Source organism: Monodelphis domestica, chromosome 3 (genome assembly GCF_027887165.1).
Source record: "Monodelphis domestica isolate mMonDom1 chromosome 3, mMonDom1.pri, whole genome shotgun sequence".
NCBI lineage: Eukaryota > Metazoa > Chordata > Mammalia > Didelphimorphia > Didelphidae > Monodelphis > Monodelphis domestica.
Window position 1 is genome coordinate 369,745,570 of NC_077229.1, and position 16,849 is coordinate 369,762,418.

General features: G+C 36.6%; 1 protein-coding gene across 8 annotated transcripts in view; it reads left to right on the plus strand.

Moving 5' to 3' along the window:
• Nucleotides 1-16,849, plus strand: part of CDH18 (cadherin 18) — a 1,512,838-nt gene that overhangs the window by 1,476,750 nt on the left and 19,239 nt on the right. For all 8 annotated transcript variants that reach the window (XM_056824266.1, XM_056824267.1, XM_056824271.1 and 5 more), the window contains one exon: nucleotides 15,367-15,618. In XM_056824266.1, the coding sequence (XP_056680244.1) occupies nucleotides 15,367-15,618 (252 nt within the window). The remainder of the gene's footprint in view (nucleotides 1-15,366; nucleotides 15,619-16,849) is intronic.

The window sequence follows — 16,849 nt, forward strand, 5'->3', positions numbered from 1 at the left end:
CTCATATTTCAGATGTGATTTCATCATAACAGGGTTCAGTAATATTATCATTTCCTTTATTCTTGATACAATGCTTCTATTGATATAACTTCAAGATTTAGCTAACTTTTTTTACAACCATGTAATACTATTGACAATATTAAGTATAATTCACTTAAATTTCTTAATAATTTTCACTTAGATTATCGTCTAGTTAAGTATTCCCTATCTTAAAATTAAATATTTTTCTAATCCCAAATACTTTATTGACCAATATTTAACTTTCAATTCACTAAAATGTTTAGGTTATTTTCAATTAAACTGAAGTTTAGCCAATGCTCCCTATCTTGTTTTTGATCATTCATTTTGAAAGCTTGAGAACAAGAATTTATTTTTAACTTTTAAATTTTGTTGAATTATATATTATGTTAGTTATTCTAGTCTCTGTCCCCATTCCCTGTCCAATAGTGAAATAGGCTTCCTTGGGAAACAGTGGGTTCCCTATCACTACTAATTTTCAAAAAGAGGGTGTATGACTATGCTTCATACACTTTATATAAAAAAGTGAGGAAGCTCCTTCTGCCATGACAGATCATTACCTGTCCTACAAATCCTAAGCCTAAATTTTCAAGGATTATAAAAGTGAGTAGTGAGATTTGACCTTGGATCTTTGTGACTCCAAGACCAGCTCTTAATATATTTCTCAAACCAATACACAATGCCTTTTCTTTCATTATCATTATTTTCAAAAGTATTTCCTAACATATAGTGTTTTCACCATTTCCTTCATTGTATCAATATCAAATGGTCTAAGATAACATATTATTATTTTCTACCTCAATTTAATTTCCATTTTGCACAATTCACATCCAAAGGTTTTTATTTCTCAATTTCGTTCATTTTTTACTGTTTTCATTATTATCCTATAAAAAACCAACTTTAATAGAACCCAATTGCCTAGATTATATTTTTTCTAGAAATATAAGTAAAAACATTATCTCAGAGAGATCTCATTTATTAATTGCACATATATCTTTTATTATTCTCTTTGTACACAGTGACCTTTCTCCTGTCACTGGACGAGAATCCTCTATTTCTTATTGTTATACTCATAGGATTTCTCTTTAGTACAGATTCTCTGACTTGTAATAGTTTTAACTTTTCATCCATTCCAGAGGTTTCTCCAGTGTATAAATTCTCTGACATTTGTCAAGCAAAGAATGCTGTGTGAAAGCCTTTTCCTTTTGTTCTTTTAAAAAAGTATACTAAGTCCACTCTTAACAGTCAAAGCAACATCTAACTGAGGTGAAGAGTGTGTTTTATCTTGGGTCTTCCTGCCCTGAAATGGCTCTTCCTGGTGCAGATCTATCTGGCCTTCACAATAGAACCAGTCTCAGGAATTATGTAGGGAGGGTCAGTCATTTTCTAGTTGTACCAATGGGACACAGGACTATGACCTGTTCATTCCAAATTCTGTATTAAATCTTCCACACATCAGAAAAGTTTTTTTGGGGGGAAGGAGGGGAATAAAAATGTTTTCTTTGGTTAATAAAACAAAAAAGAAAAATAACAATTAAGTAATTCTGTATTATTTGTCATCTATTATCATATATTTTCATCTGTCCTTTCTTGATTTCTTTCTTATTGCCAGTAAATCCAAAAAGAATCCTATTTGTAATGCTCCATAGAATTTATTAAAAACCTTCAGATCATAATAAACTATTCTATTCTTGACACTCGTAGAGGATCATGCTTCTCTTTTATATTAGCCCTCTGATACTTATTCTTGCTTTCATTTCTAATAGGTGTACTTTAAAAAATTGGAGGTCATATATGAGAGCCGTATCTCTTTAGATGCCTTCCCCTTTTCTTTTACAGCAGAATAATTTTCTAACTTGATTGTCAGAATTTAATTCTTAAGAGTCTCTAATCCCTTTGGAGCCAATTTTTCTTTTAGAATATCAGGTCATGAGATTCTCCTTATGTCTCTGAGTCATTGAAATCTATTAATTTTAATATATAGTAGTATATTCCAGTAGTTTTAATACTAATAAAAATAACTATACTTTGAGGTTTGTGAAACTACATATGTATATATACATATATAGTTTTATATATGCATCACACATGTGAAATCTTATTTTATTATCCCAGCAATTCTAGAAGGTAGTTGCTATTATAATCCTCATTTTATAGGTGAAGAAACAATGGTTGAAACTTTCTTAGAATCATATGGTTAGTAAGTACAGGTCAGGATTTGAACTCGGGTCTTTCTGCCTCCAAGTCAAATGCTATCTCTAGTAGGTCAAGCTGTTTCACAACTTCAAATTCTATAAATCCCATTATCTCCTAAGATTATGATTTATCTTCCCAATTTTCTCTTGTGAAATAATTCCTCAATATCTCTATTGTTCTTTTTCTATGCCATACACTTAATCCTCTATATTCTTTAGCTTAATATTTTTTACCTGAGTATTTTTCTTCTTCCTTTTCAATTTCCATTTTAAAGCTGTCTTGATTTAGATTAACACATCAAACACATTCTTTTCTTTTTTGTGAGATGGACACCATTGCTTGTCAGGAATGTATTGGTGTAATAGTTAAATACATGATCCAAAAAAGCAAATATTGATCTCTGGCATTATTTTTATAGGCACTGTTCATTATCTATATCCTATAATCATAGCTTTAGAGTTTGAATGGTACACAGAAGCCATCTAGTCTAACTAAGCCAACCAATTTTACAGATGATGAAACCGAGGTCCAAGGAGGTGAAGGAGTTTTTCTGGTTAATAAATGCTGGTGGTGGCATTTGAATCCATTTTCTCTGACTCCAGAGGAAATATATCAAATGTCACCCAGTTTCTTCTATATTCCCAAATTCTGACAGGAAGAAAAGTTGAACATTCTTTTTTCTGTACCCTTAATTTCCAATTAAGACCTGAGTGATTCGTGATATACTTCATCTTCTCCCGTCTTTGATCTGATAATATTTGTTCTAAGGTAAATCAACAGAAATAGGTAACTAACAGTCACTGGCTTCATACTTCTTAGCAGCCTCACAGATGCATACTACAAGAAGCTAGCTAGCACACTTCCTAATAAGCCATGTAAGATTATCTATCTATCTATCTATCTATCTATCTATCTATCTATCTATCCATCTATCTATCATCTATCTATCTATCTATCTATCTATCCATCTATCCATATTTTTATCTATCTATCTATCTATCTATCTATCTATCTATCTATCTATCTATCTGTCTATCTATCTGTCTATCTGTCTGTCTGTCTCTCTCTCTAACAATCTATCTATCCATGTATCTATCTATCGCTATCAGTCTATGTCTACCTATATGTCTGCCTATCTATCTATCTATATATCTATTATCTCTCTGTGTCTCTATCAATCTATCTATCTATCTTTCTGCCTGTCTATCTCTATCAGTCTGTCTGTCTATCTTTCAATCTATTGCTATCAATATATGTCTGTCTATCTTCCTGTCTGTCAATCTATCTATCTATTTCAATCTATGTCTCTATCTATCTCTATCTGTCTGTCTATCTTCCCTAGCCTTCAGTACAGAGATGCCCCCAAATGGGCCATGTCCTTCCTCTATGGACGAGGTTTCCTCATTCCTTCTAATACCTGAGAATGCAGTGTTTGGGGGCTTAAGGGAAGCTACTTATTGTTCTGAAGTTACAAATATATTCTTTATAGGAAAAGGCTAATAGTTATACCGCAGTCAACTTTCCCAACTTTCATTCACGATGATGGATCATACCTCTAGAGAATAGCTAATTACTATTAATCTCAGGTTTCTAGGAATGATTTGAAGTGCTGAGTTTCATTTGTAGGCCCTTCATTGATATTCTTCCCATTGATTGTCAATCAGCATTATCACTTGGCTTTTAACAAAGGCATTTACTAAAATCATAATGTAAATAGAGTTGGTATAAAACATTTCTCCCAAGCAGAGGATATGCTCCTCTATTTTTTTTTAATTTTATGTTTTGGTTACAATAATTACTTTATTTCCCTCCCTCCCCTCCACCCACCCTTCCAGCAGCTGATGCACAATTTCACATGTGTCCTTGAAGAGAACCTGTTTCCATGTTGTTGTTTTTTTGTATTATGATATTCATTTAGAGTCTACATCCCCAACCATATCCCTTCGATCCATGTATTCAAGCAGTTGCCTTTCCTCAGTGTTTTTACTCCCACAGTGTTTCCTCTGAATGTGGATAGTGGTTTTTCTTGTAGATTCCTCCAGGTTGTTCAGGGTCACTGCATTACCACTAATGAAGAAGTCCATTACCTTTGATTGTACCACAGTGTATCAGTCTCTGTGTACAATGTTTTCCTTGTTCTGCTCCTCTCGCTCTGCATCACTTCCTGGAGGTTGTTCCAGTCTCCATGGAATTCCTCCACTTTATTATTCCATTTAGCACAATAGTATTCCATCACCAACATATACCACAATTTGTTCAGCCATTCCCCAATTGAAGGGCATCCCCTCATTTTCCAATTTTTGGCCACCACAGAGAGCGCAGCTATGAATATTTTTGCACATGTCTTTTTCCTTATTATATCTTTGGGGTACAAGCCCAGCAGTGATATGGCTGGATCAAAGGGCAGACAGTCTTTTATCACCCTTTGGGCATAGTTCCAAATTGTCCTCCAGAATGGTTGGATCAATTCACAACTCCACCAGCAATGCATTAATGTCCCTACTTTGCCACATCCCCTCCAGCATTCATTGCTTTCCTTTGCTGTTATGTTAGCCAATCTGCTAGGTGTGAGGTGATACCTCAGAGTTGTTTTGATTTGCATCTCTCTGATTATCAGAGATTTCAAACACTTTTTCATGTACTTATTCATAGTTTTGATTTCTTTAACTGAAAATTCCCCATTCATGTCCCTTGCCCATTTATCAATTGGAGAATGGCTTGAATTTTTGTACAATTGGTTTAGCTCTTTATAAATTTGAGTAATTAGACCTTTGTCAGAGATTTTTGTAATGAAGATTGTTTCCCAATTTGTTGCTTCTCTTCTAATTTAGGATGCATTAGTTTTGTTTGTACAAAACCTTTTAAATTAGATGTAATCAAAATTATTGATTTTACATTTTGTGATTTTTTCTAGCTCTTGCTTAGTTTTAAAGTCTTTCCTTTCCCAAAGATCTGACAAGTATACTACTCTATGTTTGCCTAATTTGCTTATAGTTTCCTTCTTTATATTCAGGTCATTCACCCATTCTGAGTTTATCTTGGTGTAGGATGTGAGATGTTAATCCAAATCTAAAGTCCCTTCTATTCCTATACTTTCTAGTGTTTTCAATAGGAATGAGTGTTGTATTTTGTCAAATGCTTTTTCTGCATCTATTGAGATAATCAAGTGATTTTTGTTAGTTTGCTTGTTAATATGGTCAATTATATGGATGGTTTTTCTAACATTGAACCATCCTTGCATTCCCGATATAAATCCCACCTGATCATAGTGAATAACCTTCGTGATGACTTGCTGGAGTCTTTTTGCTAGTATCCTATTTAAGATTTTTGCATCTATGTTCATTAAGAATATTGGTCTGTAGTTTTCTTTCTCTGTTTTTGGCCTGCCTGGCTTTGGAATCAGTACCATATTTGTGTCATAAAATGAATTTGGTAGAGCTCCTTCTTTGCTTATTCTGTCAAATAGTTTGTATAATATTGGGATTAGTTGTTCTTTGAATGTTTGATAGAATTCATTTGTGAATCCATCTGTGAGGATGCTCCTCTATTAAACACAAAAGCTCTTGGAAGAGAAGACTGAAAATGAAAGTACTGTACAATGGCAATGAAGTTCATGTGGTAATGGGCAAATTCACAAGTCTCAGTTACTGCAAGTCATTTGTTATGTTTATCACCAGCATTCTTTTTCTGTCAAGGTTCAAAGTTCTAAAAGCTGCTTCCTTCCTTACTGGTTTTATCTTTCCTATCCATCTGTGCCTGTATTTTGTTGATTAGTGCTAACCCTTGTCTACTCCTGGCTCACTCTCATCCTCACATGCCACCCCCCCTCCCTCTCATCTTGTTCAGGGTCTGCTCTTCAATTGGAGCTCTGGATCACTTCAGGAAACTGAACAATCTTTGAAATATTCCAGGCTAGTTAAAGTCCCTATATGTGTGGTTAGCTTCTTTGCTTACCAATCAGCTGTTTTTTTCTTTAATCCAACAAAAAAATTTGTTCATTCTTGATACAAAGACATAAGCTATAAACAATCTTGTTTGCACATCTTTAAAATCTAATTATTCCTAGTGATGATTGATTGCTTCCTTGTTTCCTTATAATGTATTTCCTCCTTTCCTCAGTTCTTCCTCTTATGTCAATAGCAAAGAAAGCCTCAATGCAACAGTTACAGGTAGATGGTCTTCAGTGGTACCAGGGCCATTTCAAGTCACAGACAGATTTCCATTGGTACCTGAGAAGGAAGAGTAATGATCCCTGTAGCTATTAGCACCCACAGACACATAAGATAAAACAGGCCTCTGACCCTAGCTAGCATCCCTGGTTACCCCAGCATGAATAATAAAGCACATTATCTGACTTCTGAAGCCTGAGAAAATAAATCATAAGAGGTTGCAATAATGCAGAGGGAGAAAGGAGAATGATGACCACCCCTCCACCCCCAATCTAACACTTTTTCATGATCATTTGTGCATCTGAGATGTTTTCCAAATTTCCTGAACTGTTATATATGTCATACTTTGTTTCCTCTGGCTTCTCCAGACCTAAGTGGGTCAGTATAATGACTCTAATGTTGCCTTAAATAGCCCACTTACTGATGAGCATCCTTGGGAAATAATTAGGGATGGCTTTTTCCTAGGGGCTGGCTGGCTGCTGCCACATCTAATATCTTGCCATTCAAAAGTTGCTCTCTTTATAAGATGTGCAATGGTTTCCTTACTCTGCCACCACACCAGTCATGCTGGTGTTCCTTGACATGAGTTAGTGGAAAGAACATCTGGAGTCAGGGAAATAGGTATAAGTTCTACCTGTGACTACCATTCTCCATGTGACGTGCCTCAATTCACTTAGTTCTCCCAGGGCTTCACATTCTTATTTTCTGTAAATAATGGGATTGCCTGTCATGATGAGCTTTAAAAGTGGATACTCTTTACAAATCATGTTTGTAGATTTACAGTAAGTTATTTTTAGTATTTTTATAGTAGATGATCTTTAAAAGTCCCTTCCAGCACTAAATCAATAATCCTTTTGCTGAAGAGTAGAATGGATGTCTCCAACCAGCCATCTGCCTTCTTAACTTTTAATCAGTCTCTTTTTTGGTTGTATCTTCCATGCCCTCTTTTCTTTCTCTCTCTCACCTTGGTAAATACTCACTCTCCATTATGTTACCCTGAGCCAGTCTCCTGCTTCTCTCTTCTACCTCAACATCCCACCTCCACAGCCATGCCACAATCTCTGTGTCACTAATATCCATAAATCAATGCTTCCATTGTGCTGGTCAGTTCAACTCCAAGCAGATAATCCAAATTGTACATATGGTTGGTGAGTGCTTCTAGGAGGAAGAAAAAACATTGCACAGGTCAAATAAGCAGGTTATTTTAACCATTGCACCTGTACCTTCACTTCTTGATCTCAAATGGAACTACCCTGTGGTGTGAAAAATTAAAATGTTTGGGAGCAAGGGAAATATATATATCAATTATGACCGCTGAAATATGTTTTCTACTGTGTCTTGGTTTTATATAAATATAAGATGGTCCCCAGGGAATATATTCCCAATTTATGAATATGCCCAAGCCAACTGAGTTTTATAGAGAAATTTAATTTATAATACACTGATTAATCAATAGAAAAAGAGAGAAAGTAAGAAAGGAATAAGAATGAATAAATCAGTCAGTTGGTTTTATCACTCACCCAAGATCTCTCTAGGTAAGGCTTCTCATGCCAACCTCAGGCTCCACCTTCAAGAGAGCCTCCTTTCAAGAAATGTTTCCAGAGAATTCTCCTCCTTCAGAGCCAGCCTTCTCTCCTGGTCCTCCCACAGAGCAATCTCCTCAGTCCTCCTTCAGAGCCACCTTGCTCAGAGCAAAACCTCCTCCTTCTCTCCTCAGACCCCGCTATCTTTAAGGAAACCATCTAAGTCCCCTCCCCTCAGTTCTCACATCTACCAATCACTGTAGATGTCTCCCCTGTGCCAACGGTGGCTCTAGCTTAACCCAGGACTGCCCAGAGGTCTGTTTCCTTTGCACATGTCTGTTGTAGGTCATATTCTCAAATAATTAAATCTTGATCTATGCTGCAGCCCTTCCTAAATCCTGTTAGACTGAGTAGGGTGGAGATTGTAAGTTCCAAGACCTGGTTCTGTCATTCCAAATATCTCTATTGTATCAATTCTAAAATCAATCATGACTCAAAGAACTTCCTGTTCTATGCTTAAGCATAGGTCAAAGCCCTTTCCATTGTTTAGCAAAAGGTTTCTGTCCAAAAGTAGTCTTAAGTAGGGAGGAGAAGGACCCTCCCATGCCAAGGGTTTTCACATTCCAATAGAGTTCTTACTATCAATAGGAAATTTTTCAAGTATGAAATTTCCCAATGGGGAAATTTCCAACATTCATAAGTCTAAGAAATTTTAAGGTTTACAATGGTTACTCTGAAAACTCCTGCAATTACTTCTCGAAACAGGAATTTTAACCTATACCTATTTTCTATGCCTCTGCACTGCAGAAAGGATTTCCTTAATTTGTTTTCTTCATTCTGTTCTGGCTCTCTGCTATTTCTGCTTTTCCACTTAAGTTTTAGAAACAAAGTACTAGTATGTCCAGCTAGGCAGCATCCCACCCTCTTTAAGCAATCATTAAACTTAATTCACAAACACACAGAAACCTTTGACCTGAATATTCAAAAATTTCTCAAATTCTGTGATCACTGGCCAGGTTTTTGGGACTCTACTTTCCTGGCAGCTATTCTGGAACTCTACTATTGAGCTGGCTTGTCTGCCTCCTTCGGACTCCTTTCTCCCCCTATGACAAACTCTCCAGGTATTAGCAATTAGCCAGGATACAATGCTGTATTTGGGTTTTTTATATATAATATTTTATTAAATGTAGCACTCTATAAATATATCAAAGAACTAGACATTTTATCCTCTTCTCCAGTAAACCTTGTGAGACTCTTCGTTCTTTTCCAATTAAGTTGGCAGGCAAGATAAGACCTCTGAGCTATGGAATTTGATGAGATTCTGAGGTTGGCAGACTGAGATTAGAACATACAGGCTCGGATCCACTATGGCCTAAAGAAATAGTCTTTCTGAATATAATGTCATGAATGTAATGTGGATCTCTCTGACCTCAATAGTTACTATGTCAGTCTAAGGGAGTGACAAGATAATAAGACAGAACAAATACTCTGAAGAAAAGCTACAAAATAAGCCACTGAATGTTGAATAAAAATGTTGGATTTTAGGGTCTTAAAAATATTGCTACCTTGGCAATGTAGTCTCTAAATCCTTGGGTCACAGAAAACACAGTGTCAGAGAGGCAGCCTCTTTGTTGTTTAGTTGGTTTTTTTTTCAGTAGGATCTGACTCTTCCTGACATCATTTGGGGGTTTCATGGCAAAGAGACTGGAGTGATTTACCATTTGCTTCTCCAGCTTATTTTCCAGAAGAGGAAAATGAAGCAGAGTTAAATGACTGACTCAGAGTCACACAGCTAGTAAATGCCTGAGACTGGATTCAACTACCTTTTTCCTGACTCCAAGCTGTCATTCTATTCACACTGTGCTACCTACCTCTGGTACCATGGAAAGCTTGGTAGGAAGAAAAAGAAATTCGACTTGTTTGAGAGGACCTGGGTCTTAATTTTTGTTCTGGTACCTGTTGGACCTTGGAGAAATCACTTTACATTCCTTTGCGCAAGTTTCCACTATCTTAAGAGAGAGGTTTGAAATAGATAAGTTTGAGGTCTCTTCCAGTTCTAAATCTATGTTCAATAGGTGGCTAGGTGGTAAAATACGTAGACCACTGGGCCTGGGGTCAAGAAGACCTGAGTTCTAATCCAATCTTAAACAGGCAACTCACAACCTCATTTTGCTTCCATTTTAGGGGATTGGTAAAGCACCCACTTTCCAGGATTGTTGTGAGGATCAAATGAAATATATTTATAAAGAACTTAGCATAGTACCTGGCAGAGGCATTATATGGCTATAGAAATGTTTTCTTCTTCTTCTTCTTTGTCTCCTCCTCCTCCTCCTCCTCCTCCTCCTCCTCCCTGTTACTATTATTAAGCTACCCTAATTCTCAAGAGGTCTGGATTCAAATTCTATCTCTGATGTGAACTAATTGTGTGATCATGGCTGAATTACTTAATCAGTGCTCCAGATAACACTGTAAGATTGTGAAGATCTGCAACATCTCACACCCTACACCAAGATAAACTCAGAATGGGTGAATGACCTGAATATAAAGAAGGAAACTATAAGCAAATTAGTGAACACAGAATAGTTTACATGTCAGATCTTTGGGAAAGGAAAGACTTTAAAACCAAGCAAGAGCTAGAAAAAATCACAAAATGTAAAATCAATAATTTTGATTATATCTAATTTAAAAGGTTTTGTACAAACAAAACTAATGCATCCAAAATTAGAAGGGAAGCAACAAATTGGGAAACAATCTTCATTACAAAAACTTCTGACAAAGGTCTAATTACTCAAATTTATAAAGAGCTAAACCAATTGTACAAAAATTCAAGCCATTCTCCAATTGATAATTGGGCAAGGGACATGAATGGGGAATTTTCAGTTAAAGAAATCAAAACTATGAATAAGCACATGAAAAAGTGTTTGAAATCTCTGATAATCAGAGAGATGCAAATCAAAACAACTCTGAGGTATCACCTCACACCTAGCAGATTGGCTAACATGACAGCAAAGGAAAGTAATGAATGCTGGAGGGGATGTGGCAAAGTAGGGACATTAATGCATTGCTGGTGGAGTTGTGAATTGATCCAACCATTCTGGAGGACAATTTGGAACTATGCCCAAAGGGTGATAAAAGACTGTCTGCCCTTTGATCCAGCCATATCACTGCTGGGCTTGTACCCCAAAGATATAATAAGGAAAAAGACATGTGCAAAAATATTCATAGCTGCGCTCTCTGTGGTGGCCAAAAATTGGAAAATGAGGGGATGCCCTTCAATTGGGGAATGGCTGAACAAATTGTGGTATATGTTGGTGATGGAATACTATTGTGCTAAATGGAATAATAAAGTGGAGGAATTCCATGGAGACTGGAACAACCTCCAGGAAGTGATGCAGAGCGAGAGGAGCAGAACAAGGAAAACATTGTACAAAGAGACTGATACACTGTGGTATAACTGAATGTAATGGACTTCTCCATTAGTGGCAATGCCATGATCCTGAACAACCCTGGAGGGATCTATGAGGAAAAAACACTATCCACATTCAGAAGAAAAACTGTGGGAGTAAAAACACAGAAGAAAAACAACTGCTTGAATACATGGGTAGAGGGAAAATGGCTGGCGAGGTAGACTCTAAATGAACATTCTAATGCAAACACCAACAACATGGAAATAGGTTCTGATCAAGGACACAAGTAATACCCAATGAAATTGTGCATCAGCTGCAGGAAGGGTGGTTGGAGGGGAAGGAGGGAAGTAATGTGATTATTGTAACCAAGTAATAATGTTCTAAATTGACTAAATAAATTAATTCAAAAAAAATTTTTAAAAAAAGATTGTGAAGATCTGATTTGGTAAAGGGAGTTTCTCACAGTGAGCTCCCTATACCAAAGGAATCCCATCTCTAGGCCAAAACATATGTGTTGTTTTTCAGTCCTATCTGACTCTTTATGACCCCACTTTGGGTTTTGTTGGCAAAGATACCAGAGTGATTTGCCATTTCCCATTGAGGCCATTTTACAGATGAGGAAACTGAGACAAAGAGAATTAAGTGATATGTGGGTGACAGGTGTGTTTCTGAGTATATCTAAATACTTAACCTATATAGGCAGGTAGAAAGTGTTTTTAAATTCACTTTTTTCGTTAAAAAATTAATTTTAAAAATATTTAATTATTTTTCTTATTAAAGCATGTTATATTCAGTTGTCAGGCAGTCTCTTTCTGTCAGATTGTTTCTAGTAATGAATCATGATGCTCTATAGGCCTTAGCAGGACCAATGTACCCTCCTTTGTGAAGAATCCCAGAATGCCTCTGGGTAGCCTATATGTCTCTAGCTACCTCTGGCAGATTTGTCCAGTGCTTTGCTTCTGAGCACCAGGTCAGTTGAGTCTCTGACCCGTACTTGAAAAAAAAAATACTCCAAAGAGAAGGAGATTAGGAAATGTGGATGGAAAAACAGCAACAGGCAAGTATATCAACTCTGTTTCTGAATGGGAAGATAAGTAAAGAGTGTATTTGAACCTTCTAGATCCCTTTCCTCTTTACTTCCATATTATGCCTGACCCTTACTTTGGAGCTTAAATAGCTAATTAATTTCCAGAGTGCTGAGGGAGAAGAAGAATCACATTTGTCTGGGTTATATTTGTGTCTAAAGATTTACAAAGTGATCTCACAATGAACTGTGAGATAGTAAGGTCAAGTATTATCATCCCCAATTACATACAAATAAACTGAAGCTTAAAGAGATTAAGTGACCTAACCATGGCCACATAGCCAGTGAACTGCAAATTAATTTATGGAATTATTAAATAGGGCCAGGCATATCCAGGTCTTTGGGTACTCACTGGGAAAGACCAAGATAGAAACAGAAAATAATTTTTCCATCATAGTTTTACAAAGCACAGAGATTCCAAGGGCAAAAGATTTTAGAGATAAAAAGTGGCAGAGGCAGACAACACAGAAACTAGGCTTGGTGGATGAAGGCAGGTGGAGGGAAAAAGAACAAGGAAAAGAAGAATCACTTCCATAACAGCCACAGATCAGAATTGGGAGCATCCAAGCAACATGGATGGACCTTTAGGAAACGGAAGGATGCTGGGTCGAGTGGGGTAAACTTTGCAGTCTCATTTTTTAAGGTTTTGGTTGGGAATGGACTAATTCTTATCTGTACCACCTTGAAATTAATTCATTAATATATCCACATCATTTCAAACTTACCAGCAACATTTGCTGTTCTACTGGTCTTTCTATAAATGTCTGGAGCTCATTTGAGGTTTATGGTTTAGAAGACCAAAAGACCCTGACAATAAAGCCCAGGTAATTTTCCTTAATTTAGCACATAGTCTCAAGATGTGAATTTTAGGTAATAGGTGATACAGTTTACAAATTATGATCCTTTTATCCCTGGAGCAATCTGTAAGTGACTTCTAGGTTCCCCTTTGCAATCTTACTGCTATTGTCACATTATATTACTTATTTATAACTTTACTTTAATAACTAGAAGGGGTTCAGGGGGACCAAAAGGATTTCCTGTTTTAACACAGCTAGCAAATAAATCAAGAAACCCCTGACAAGAAGCAAAAATCCATTGATGCCACTTTTACAATGTACAACATAATATGAGGAGGCAATTCTAATGCTATAGCAGTGTCTGTAATATAGTTACCTCTCACCAATATTTTCCTGTAGAGTTGTTTTTTTTTTTTAATTTGGCTCAAAATTTCTACTTACCATGGTAGGGCAAAGAATTTCTAAGAAAAATTTGTGCTGAAATGTCATGATACTGATCTGACTTCTCCATTAGGATATCTTAGCCCAGAGCCAGATGCATCAACATAGTCAGGATGATAACAATAGATAACATTTATATAATGCTGATTATATGCCAGGCATTAAGCTAAATATTTTACAATTATCATTTCATTTGATCCTCACAGCAATCTGGGAGGTAGTTCTACTATTTTTACAAAGGAGGAAAATGAGGCAAAAAGCAGTAAAAGTGACTTGCCCAAAGTCACACATCTAGAAAGTGTCTGAGGCCAGATTTGAGCTGAAGTATTTGTGACAGCAGACCTGGCACTAAATCCTACCTTCTAAATGTTCAGACTTTAAGGGTAAATTTAGGGTTGAGACTGAATATAAATTTAATTGGTTACCAGGGATTTAATTCAAATCCCAAATAAAATACCCAAGTCAGTTTGGAAATTTTATGGTGGTTTAATTAATATAGAGAGAAGGAATTAAAAAGAGAGAGGGTAAAAGATGTAGGATTTCTCTGGCCTAGCATGAGCCAAGGGGAGTTCAGAGACCTTCCAGCCACGAGGCCTCCTCCAAGATGAGGAGCCTCCTAGGAGGATGGAGTTTTTAGGAAAACTAAAGGAAAAAAAAAGGATGAGCCTAAACTCCGAGAGAGCTCAGTGAAGATGCCTCACCTGAACTAGGCTACTAAGCTTCTCCCAGTATTATATCAAGGAAGCTCACCGCCAAACCCTGACTATAGCTGCAGCCATGCCAAGATGCCAAGATGCTCAGCACACTGCCATGAGCCACCTCTCCTCCACAAGAGCCAGAGCCACCTCTCCGTGAAAATAGTGCAGAGAGAGGAAGTGACATAAAATATATAGACCATTTTTACATCACTTCCTGCATCTCACATGTACCAATGGTAGCTTAAGCTTGACTTAGGACAGCCCAAGGGATCTGTCAGTTGTTTCTGATTTGTCATTTGCTAGCACATGTCTGTCATAGGCCATCCTTCTCAACACAATCCTTAAGTAGGGGTGTATACATTCCTGTTTTGTTAGACTAAACAGGGTAGAGTAAATCTAAAATTCACAATCCATTTACAACTTAAGTAACCTTTCTTTGCCTCAGTTTTCTCATCTACAGAATGGATATCATATTTATAGTATTTATATCTTAGTGTTATTACTAATCATAACCTTCATGAAGTGCTTAATCAGCTTAATTAGTTTTAATTGTCATTCTCTGCTCCAATTTTATAGAATTTGGAATTGAATTAACTAATCACAAATAATGATGACTTTCTCTCTCACTGAGTCTTCAGAGAATGTCCAATAATGAACTCCTTTTGGAACAAATTGAAGTTTCATTAATATAGAGAACTCCTGATGAGGAAATTCCCTCAACTGCTCCTACTACACATCAGCATTTGTTCCACAGTGTCTAGCTGTGGAGTGATTGAAGCACTAAGAAACTGCCCCTTTCCAGAGGTTGCAGAGTCAGAGTGCAGTCAGAAGTAGGACAGATCAATTCTATCTGCTGTGCAAAACTGATTTTCACCCTCAAAATTACCCTTACTTCCTTCTACCCTTTGTCCAATTTTAGTAAAACTTAAACAGGCCTTTCTCTGATTTTTTATTTTTATTTTTTATTAAGGGGAATGCACACCAGCTGCCATCCTTTACTAAATACATTTTGTTTTGCTTATGTCTGTCATAGATAACACAGCCAGCATTCTGACAAGGCGGAGGAGATTTAGTCGAACTATTCAGGATGTGTATTATCTCCCTATTATGATCTCTGATGGTGGAATCCCCTCTCTCAGCAGCAGCAGCACCCTCACCATCAGGGTATGTGCATGTGAGAGAGATGGGCGTGTGCGGACCTGCCATGCTGAAGCCTTCCTGTCCTCTGCTGGCTTAAGTACAGGAGCCTTAATTGCAATTCTTCTCTGTGTCCTCATTCTCTTGGGTAAGCCATTAAATGGCACATTAATGCCATTGTTTTTTTTTCCTTGATTTACTTAAAATATTACAGAAATGATTGGTATGGGTGGAGGCTTCCCAGAAGTGACAGAAATCCAAAGCCCATGGCAATAGGCCACCAAAATAGGGAACAAAATGGCAGTAACATAGAAACCACCCAAAGCAATTAAGCTTCAGAATCCCTGGTCTTCATATGCCACTGGGTTACTTGCACTACAAAATTATCACAAGCAGTTTGGGCATCTTTTGATTCAGTTACATGAAATAGAAAAGGAAAAAGTCAATGGGAAGCTTTTTGGGGACCAAAGAAATGACACAATAAATTTAGATCTATGTTATTTTAAATTTTTATATGATCATTAATCTAATAATCTCTCTAGAAGAAACTAATATCCATTTAAAGAGAGACTTAAAAACTAAAAGGGAAGGCAAGTGGCGTTAGAGAGATATTCTTCTATCAGCAGTTCAGTGGCCCAAAGCCTTCAGTTAATAGTCTAATATCTAAACTTAACAAAATTGTAAAATGTTATGTATAACTGTCTTTCGGTTGACACATGAATTGTCATTTCAAAGAGATGTAAGTCTTTATTCCTCCCCTTAAAAAGGGGGGGGGGGGACCATTATGGGAATAGCTGCTTGGCTCAGTGGATTAAGATACAGGCCTAAAGATAGGAGATTCTTGGTTCAAATCTGACCTCAGACACTTCCTAGCTGTGGGACCCCATTGCCTAGCCCTTACTTCTTGTCTGACTTGGAACCAATACACAGTATTGACTCTAAGATGGAAGGTAAGGGTTTTTTAAATAAAATGAAATGGATCATTGTAGTTTAGGGAGCTTCTGAGGATTATAGAGGAAAATAATCAAAATTACATTTTATGGGAAAATTGTGATTGATTAAAATTGAGATAATAATTCTTTTTTGTATTGGTGATGTAAGAAAGAATTCTAAATGGTATTAGTAACTGAGTAAGCTGTAAATCCAAATTTTGCTAAAAATGATATTTTTCTGAACTGCTAATTCTTAACTATTTTTACCCCCTCAGTACTTCAAGCTCTCTACCTGGCATTGCTGTAATTGTACTAGTTGTCTTTTTTTCCCCCAAAGCCAAGAGTTCCATTTTTAAAAAACTTCTCCTAAGGGAATTTATACTTGGAAGATGGCCAGCCTCAGCATACAATTACAATCATATATGGGAGGGACAAATGGTCACTGAC